Genomic DNA, 8,574 nt, shown 5'->3' on the forward strand with positions numbered 1-8,574 from the left:
AACCATTTTTCTAGAGTAAACATACCAGTACTGTAATGGTCTGAAAAAATCTATTAAGTGCAATTCTTTCTCAACCTTCACTGTCTGTCCTTTCACTTCTTAAAGGTTTCCATGTCTTAAGATATGTTCAGTGTTGCATGGTGTGGATGTCACTGTAGGCATGGCAGACCGTGGGGATGTGGGGAAGGAGGACCCAGACGCGGTGCTCTGTGTATAAACAGTGTGTTTATTTACAGTGTGTGGAAATAACAACAATAAATCCCTGCGCTTTCCCCTGACTCCCGTGTCGTGTCTCTCCGTGAACAGTCCGTGTCTCAGCACTCCTCGTGCTGGCTGCTGTCTGGCGCTCCACACTTCTCCTGGGGACACAATAGAAGCAGCCGTCAGGACACATTTAACCGCAGGCATACACACACTAACTAAGCTCAACTGGATGACTAACGTGGAGTCTCACGCAATGATCCCGCGTCGGTGGGAGCTCCAAGACTCTCCTAAGTAGCTCCCCCGATGAGGCCTGATCAGCAGCATGTGTGTGGTTTCGGGTGTGGCCAGTCCCCTAGCAGGGCCACACCCACCAGGCCTGAAGGCGCCTGTAAACGAGTGCTCAGACACACAGCCACCCACACACACATATGTAAAATCATAGAAAAGAGGTAGCAACACCAAAAATACACAAGTAACATAAGTCTATTACTGCTCAGAGATCCTGGGTCGCTCAGACCCAGGACCCTGACAGTGGAAGTGTTGTAGGTGACCTTTTATTGATGAGTGAATAGTCTTTGGCGATACAATTCAATCACAATCTGTCCTTTATAGATATGAATATTCATCTACTCTTTGTTCCTTTCTGTCCAGTTTTTCAGGGTCTAATCATACATTGTTTGTTTGTTTAAGAGGTTCTCTAACATACTAGTCTAGTCCAATCATCTTTCTGATATCCTTCTTCAGGCCAATTAGCCTCCACTCTGTGTACTTTAAATCCTACTGCTCATCTGTCAGTCTTCCAAATTACAGATTAGCTAACTGTTACCATTAATGTTTGCTTTTTCTAATGTTTTGGACTTAAATGATTTAAACGATTCGAATTCACTGCAAACAGTGGCTCCATACAAGCATATGGTTCATGCATATATTTAACAAATAAAAGATGCTCGGTTCATTTCTGAGAGGAGACAAATCCCTTTAGCGTTGCCTCATGAAGGACGCCCAGTTTAAAAGATAAAGATGAAAGTAACTGTATCCTGTGCTAGGATTATTATCATATTATTACACAGAGACATGTTAGAAGAAGACATGTTGAAACAAAAGTGAAAGTTACCTCTTCTTCTGTTTTTGTTTAACACGAACTAGTGACAAGTGGAGCTACACAGGCAAAGACCATCAACACCACTGCAGCTACTACAATGATTGAGGTGGAATCTGTGAGACAAGTCAGTGTTATTAGATCGTAATTAAATGGACCCACTTATCATTCATCTGTAAATATATGACTTAGATTTTCTCACCATCATCATCAGGTGTCTGTTGGACCTCAGGAATCGTCACCATCACCTCTCTGTGAGGAGCAGAGAGCACTCGTGCTGCACATCCCACCTGTGTGCTGTGTTTACGTGAACCTGAGAGCACAGCTGTAGTGGTGACAGTGAATGTAGCGTTGGTGTTGGACACACTGACAGTGTTGTACTGTGAGAAGCTGAGGTCTTGTTGTGAGACACTGAGTGTTACAGTGGGAGCAGGTCGACCAGTGGCTGAACAGGAAACAACCCACTCTTCAGTAGAGTTTGACTCTCTGACATCAACAACAGGTTCATGCAGCTCTGTGATGGATTGACAAATATCATTACATCAAATCATTACATTAGTTTGAGTCTCCTGTTGTTGGTTAAAGAAGGTAAAAGTTCTTACCATAAACTTGGAGGCAGGTTCTACCAGTAAAGGCTCCTTCAGGATAAGTGTTAAACAGACAGTGATAGCAGCCTTCATCCTGCACCGTCACATTCCTGACGACTATGGAGCAGTTCTGTAGTTCAGTATGTTTAAACTTAAATGTATTTGTAAAGCCATCGTTCACTCTCTGACCATAGTACTTGTTGTAGGTGGCGACATTTGTCTCCACATCAGGAGAGATTTTCTGCCATGTGACCTGAAGGACGTCTTTAGTCTCCAAGAGCTGACAGCTGAATTCAGCATCTTCTCCCACTGCTGCCAGCACAGTCTGCTGTGTTTGGATCACTGCTGTTAGAGCTGCACAAACAAACTGACATGTGAGACTTGATCTCTGAGTGTGTCTGAAAACAGACAGCTGCCAATGAAATTGATAAGTCTCTTTGTTGTCACGTCACAAAATGAATCAGCCCAAGACAGATTATCTTTGGGTCCTTTAACCTGAATTATAAATAAAACTTGTGCAGACAAGTCTCACCAATGAACACCAGTAAATGCTGTTGACCCACAGCTACTGTAGTCTGTATTATCCAGTGTTTGCAGTGTTAGTAATCAGTGGTGTAATTACAATTTGGGACTGATCTATAAAACCCTTTCAGAAACAAAAAATAAAAAACAGTGCAAAAATAGCTGGAGTGGCTCATCCCAAGATGAAAAAAAGGCACAGTTTAGCATTTAACCACATTACATTTAAAGAACTTAAAATGTTCCAATCAAGGTGTGAACTCCAGTACATACACAATGTTAAGTGCGCTGATCCAGCAGACCATGAAAACTGATCACAGAGCTTCCCAAAGGATGGATGGTCTGTCTTCGTTATACATGTGATGCTTCAGTTTTCATTCATTCATTCATTCATTCATTTACATGTCTTTCCATATGGAGCATCTGTTGCAGTAAAAGTTTATGGAAATAATTTCTCAATCTCTATTGAATACAATCTCTTTATAGCTTCAGAGACAAAGCTCTCATATTTATGACCTCTTTTAACCATTTTTTTTATTATTACGAGTAAACTTTTTCTTGTTTCAGCCACAACACACAGCCTTAAAACACAAATCAGATTACACGGAACACAGCTTACCTTTAGAAAAGACCATTAAAAGAGGAAATAAATGCATAAACGCGCAGTCTGCCATGCTGTAAAGGGAGACAGGTGGTATTCATATACGCACACTCGTACACTGTTAGACTTTTCATCGCCACTTTACGGTAACATACTGGCGTCACTGTTGCCAGCGTCATACCGTGACGCCGTGTTACGGTAGCTTACCGTTCTGCAGGATGATACCGTTTTTTGCTGGTGTGGTATAATACTCTTGGACAAATTATGGTAACGCACCGTAGCCTTTTTTTACGGTATCTCACTGGCGACAGTGACGCCAGTGAGATACCGTTATGTCTTTATGTCGTAAATTACGTCAACAAAGTAACATCATACTGTGATTAAGAAATTGGTATACTACCGTTTATTCACGGTATGTCACTGTAAGCCCGCTGCAAGGTAATAAACTGCATTTTTAATTGTTGTTAATTTTACATCTACCCTTTACACGGCAGTGAGTTGCGCATGTGATTGGCTGAGTGTACATTGTTCTTTGTTTCAAAATGGACTTATGCTTGGTTGAACAGTTGTGATGTTTAATCTCCTTTAGATTATGTTTTATTTTCAGATGAAAATGGTTGTTGGTTCATACCTAGTGAATGACGTGTTTCTCGAAGCCTAAAAAGATGAATTGTTACCAAAGAAACTTCAAAACAGCTTATTATAGGATATAGTTTTAAAAAGGAACAATTGACTTCAGCATAATAAGAAATTGTGTTGTCACTAGGTATGCATTGGGCCTTTCAGATCTATGAGTTCAGCTCCCCCAGCGGTGTCTCCCTTCTGTGGCCATTCCCTCATTACTACCGCTGGGTATTTAAGCCCGTGTTTCCCACATGCTCGGTGGTCCGCGGGCGTACCCTCAGCCCGGCTGTGTGTCACTGCTTGGTTTTTATGGGTTGGTTTTCGTGTTTCTTTTGTTTCATGCCAGCATAAAAGCTGTGGTGTATTAGTGTTACATTTTCGTCTCGGAGTCCTGCTTTGGATCCACATTTCACCTGCCCGCACACAGAGCCCTGACATCAGCATAATATAAAATAATGTGTTTTCCGATACCTGATTTTAGCACTATGTATGCATTGGTCAACTTCGAGTCTATGAAGTTCAGCAAGTTATCTATGTTTTCATTTGAGTTTCCATTTGCATTTAGATGCACGGCCGATTCTCTGATGTGTGATCTGTTCTACCCTGTGCTGATGCTAGCAGGATAAAGCGATCAAGCAGCAGTAAATATGTGAAGCAAGGCTGAAGGATACAACTCATAAAATGAACAGAATCAATAAGAATATAACAGCACGAGCACTGCAAATGCACTAAAACAGGTTGGCATCAATGGTATGTGTTGAAATCTATATGAAATAATGACACATCTAATGTTTTCCAATTTTTTTTATTTTTTTTTGTATTTATTTTATTTTTCCACAGTTGTGTAAATCAGTCTGTCTGTGGACGGGTACAGCTGAAAAGCCGACGCAGCATTTCCTCTTCTTCTTCTCTTCTTGGGTTTTTTTTCTCTGACACAGTCTTAGCTTCAGTTTCGAGTTCAGCTGATTGGTAGTTGTTGTTTCCTCTCTGTCTTCTGTTGTTGTAGAGAGTCTGCGAGACATCTCAGTTGATGTCAGGAGTCTCTTCTTCCTTGTCCTGTTTCTTTGTGTCTTTTTCAACCAGAAGCTCAGATTTTCCATGTGCTGTGTGGAATGTGTTCATTTTGCTCCTGTGTGATTTTAATGTGTACGCTTGACTTCTTCAACTCTTGATAAAGAGTCTCTACTTTCATGTCATGAAGCTCCTTGTTGGAGCAGAGCTGGATTTAAGCTCACTGATTTCCATGTTCAGTGTCTCCTGGTTCCTGCCTATGTTATCTTCATGTTCCTGTGAGTTGGTGTTGAGCTTCTAGGAGCTGTTGTTGGAGTGTTCCTATTTGCTCTGTTGAGTCTTGTATTGGACTTCAATTGGAGCCTCCTTCAGACCTACAGTCCGTGTGGAAGCTCTGTGTTTGTGGTAGAAGAATCCACACACTGCCTGGGTAGGGGTCCCTGACGTCTTCGTGCAGGACACGGATCATGTCACCAGCATGACACTGCGGGTTGTCCTTTCTTGAACCCTGTTTTGCTTCTTATCAGGCTTATTATTATCATTAGCCCCTCCAGTTGCTCTATGAGCTCTTTAATTGTTTCTTCATGCTGTTTTTTGTCGGCGATCATGGCATGAAGTTTGGTCACGAGACTGGTATAAGAAGCCCTCTATAGCAGCTACCAGTTTCGCAGAAGCTCGTTCTGGTGGTTTTGGGAAGCTTGTAGTTGATGCCTAGAGAGCGCAATCTCACAACAGAATCAATACTGGACTCTGCTGATGGGGGTATAAATCTGGGATTTGGCTGATGTTGCCACGCCCTCCATTTGGCCCAGGGTTTTGTCCACTGGCGTTATTCATGTTTGCCTCTGTCTCCATATTCACGTCCGCCTTGGGTTCGGACATAGGGAGGGATCCAGGGTTTTCCCTTCGAGGTTCCTCAGGGTTTCCTGACACTTCTTCATTCTCTTCTCAGGTTGCTTCCATCAGCCACGTTGTTTTGGGCTTCAGAAGAGCCCGAGCATACGCCAGATAATCGGTCGTCTGGGTTCTTCAGCCACCTTTCTGTTTTTGCCCCCTTTTCTTGCCTTTCACGACCACTTCGGTTTGAACTTGTGCCAGAGGACGTGTTTCAGGATTTGGGTGTTTGGGGTTTTTGGAGGTCATTTTCCGATCTTGCAAAACTGTTATTTGGGCTCACGACCACTTCCATCTGGTGCTTCTGCCATTTTTTATGCGTCTGCTTCTCCTTCTGCGTCTCTGCTTCGCGTCTCTGTGTCTTCCTTACTTGGTTTTAAACAAACAGGTTGTTTTGTAGTTCTGCCACCAAAGAGTTGCTACAGTTGACTGAATTTCTCCTCCAATGACAAATGTGATGACATCACAAGCTTTGTGCCTTTGATGACTCAGGCTTGTGCCTTTGATTCTGTGATTGGATAATTCCAAAATAAACTGCCCACAAATGTACTTTTAAAAGTCATTTAATTTTGTAGTAATGTTGAATTACACTATAAAAGTACTCGACCAGAATGGCAGTTAAAATAAAACAAAAGCAACACAAGTTTTTATAAATGGTTGTTACAACAAACCTAACCAAAGTAGAAGACGACTGTTAGTGGAAAAATATTAGACATGCTCACCATAATAACTGGTGTAATAAGGTAAACTAGACATGTCGAAACATTGATATTTAGTTAAAGTATATTCAAACAGTCCAACGACCGCATGTTTTAGTGAAGGTCTGTAGGCATGGGGAGCTTGGTGGTTGCCTAGGCGACAATAGTCATCTATGTTTGTTTTTAATTCATTTTCACTGGTGAAACTAAGAAACAACAGGCTGTAGAGGGAACAGTTAACAGAGCTTACTAACTCTTACTGTCATATCCAGTGTGGACAACTGTATAGATTTATATTAAATATATTAATTCATTTGAATAACCAAGGCTGCAAAAAAAATCACAGGAGAGTTTATGAGACGAGGTCAAGTTCAGAGAACACAAGTTAGCAGAGGTGAAGCCTCGAGGACAGCTGGCAGCTACACCCATGTATGACAGCACCCACCTGTCACAAAGAGCAGCCTTTCCAGCTGACTCTGCAAATGTCAGCATCCAAGCATTTTAAATGAGTCACATCCTCAGAAATCATCCTTGCACAGTTGTTATGAAGAGAAAATAAACTTAAGAGCTGAAAATAAGATATGAACCGGGATCTGGGAGGGGAAGGGCACCTGCTGCCAGAACAATATTCACCTTGGAAAAGTCAAAGTGGTTTATAAATTGGCCACAGGTCTGTTTGTCAGAGGGAGTAGGCGATTGCTTCATAATTAAAGACTGATAGAATGGATTCATATTTCTTAAAGGTTCTTTTAGACCTCACCTTTTACACCTGCATTGAGTTGCTGTATGTGACAGATATTGTGCATTAATGAGTATTTGAAACAGATCTACCTAATGAAGTTTATATTTGATGAAAATGCTTTGATGGTTCATACCTAGTGAAGTTACAGTATATCGAAAGCCTTAAAATATTTTCTTTACCAGAGTAAACTCAAAACAGACTTTATTATATATAGTTTTAAAAAGGGATAACAATTGACTTCAGCATAATATAAAATAATGTGTTTTCCCTCCCGATACCATTTAGCACTATGTATGCATTGGTCAACTTTCAGATCTATGAAGTTCAGCTAAGTTATCTAGTTTTCATTTTAGTTTCCATTTGCATTTAGATGCACGGCCGATTCTCTGTGTGGATCTGTTTCTACCTGTGCTGATGGCTAGCGGACTAAAGCTGATCAAGCAGCAGTAAATATGTGAAGCAAGGCTGAAGGATACACTCATAAATGAACAGATCATAAGAAAATAACACACGCACGAGCACTGCAAATGCAACTAAACACTGTTGACATCAAAGGTATGTTATTTGAAATCTATATGAAATATGACACATCTATGTTTTCCAATTATTTTATTTATTTATTTATTTTTTCCACAGTTGTGTAATCAGTCTGTCTGTGGACTGCCAGCCAACACACTCACAACACCAACAACAGACAGCCAGAAAGCCTTTTAAGTTGGCGAGGCGTGATAGCAAGGCAGGCAGGTACATCCATCTCACTGCAGCAGCACGCAGACCACGCCCCCCCGCCACACCACTCTTTCTCATAGTTGCTCGCCATCGTTGCTCTCAGAGGGCAGAAGGTCCCGTCGAAGTGCACAGGTAACTTCCTTCACATTCACGACAAGATCCTGTGGGTAGAAACCTGCCTTCAACGGGCAGCTGGTTTCCGGGCTCCCTGATGCTTTAGCTTACATTTAATTATGCGAAAGTTGCGGTACTATACGTCATGCCGCTATTTTCATCGTACCTCCCACACCTCTACAAATGGATTTTGACCTTTGCTGGAATGCTGAGGAGAATGTGTTGGTTTCCTTACAACTGTTGTCAATTTTGTAGATATTCCATTGATATTTCTGTGTTACACAGCTTTTCAGTCATCTTAGCATCTACATGCTGTCTTCTAAACTTTTCATAAGGTGTTGCTTCAGGTCGGTGCTCGCTGGGTTGAAATTGTTCACTTTGCAAATCGGAAGCAAAGAGCAACGAGCATCATGCAGACAAACGGTGTCTCATCGTCTCCTGGAGAAGAAAACACATGGACATTTTTCCACATTAAGAATTTGGTAGATACACCTTTTGGATCCAGTAAGTCGTCTTGTGTGAGCTGCAAACACACACGACAAGAGGACTGATAGACCTTTTTCTAAATGAAAGAAGTAGTTTTATTTATAGTTTCTTTTTATTTATTATAATCTTATATAGTAACTTTGTTCTCTGTTTTTTTTTCAACTGTTAGGAAGATTGAACACTATCAAGCTTATAAATCCTGAACAAGCCTGAGCTGGACAGCTCCTGGAAGCAGATTCAGGCGTGATGATGTCATTTTCAACTGG

General features: G+C 41.4%; 1 protein-coding gene across 1 annotated transcript; it reads right to left on the reverse strand.

The window, feature by feature from the left end:
* Window positions 1-1,336: 1,336 nt before the first annotated feature.
* LOC120743269 (OX-2 membrane glycoprotein-like) lies at window positions 1,337-2,338 on the reverse strand (the record flags this gene model as incomplete). The annotated part of the gene is made up of 3 exons (XM_040046856.1): window positions 1,337-1,419; window positions 1,506-1,817; window positions 1,906-2,338. Coding segments are annotated over 3 exons (828 nt in total), but the record flags the coding sequence as incomplete, so codon positions are not given.
* Window positions 2,339-8,574: the final 6,236 nt, after the last annotated feature.

The sequence above is a fragment of the Simochromis diagramma genome, unplaced genomic scaffold, assembly GCF_900408965.1.
Source record: "Simochromis diagramma unplaced genomic scaffold, fSimDia1.1 OVJJ01000595.1, whole genome shotgun sequence".
NCBI lineage: Eukaryota > Metazoa > Chordata > Actinopteri > Cichliformes > Cichlidae > Simochromis > Simochromis diagramma.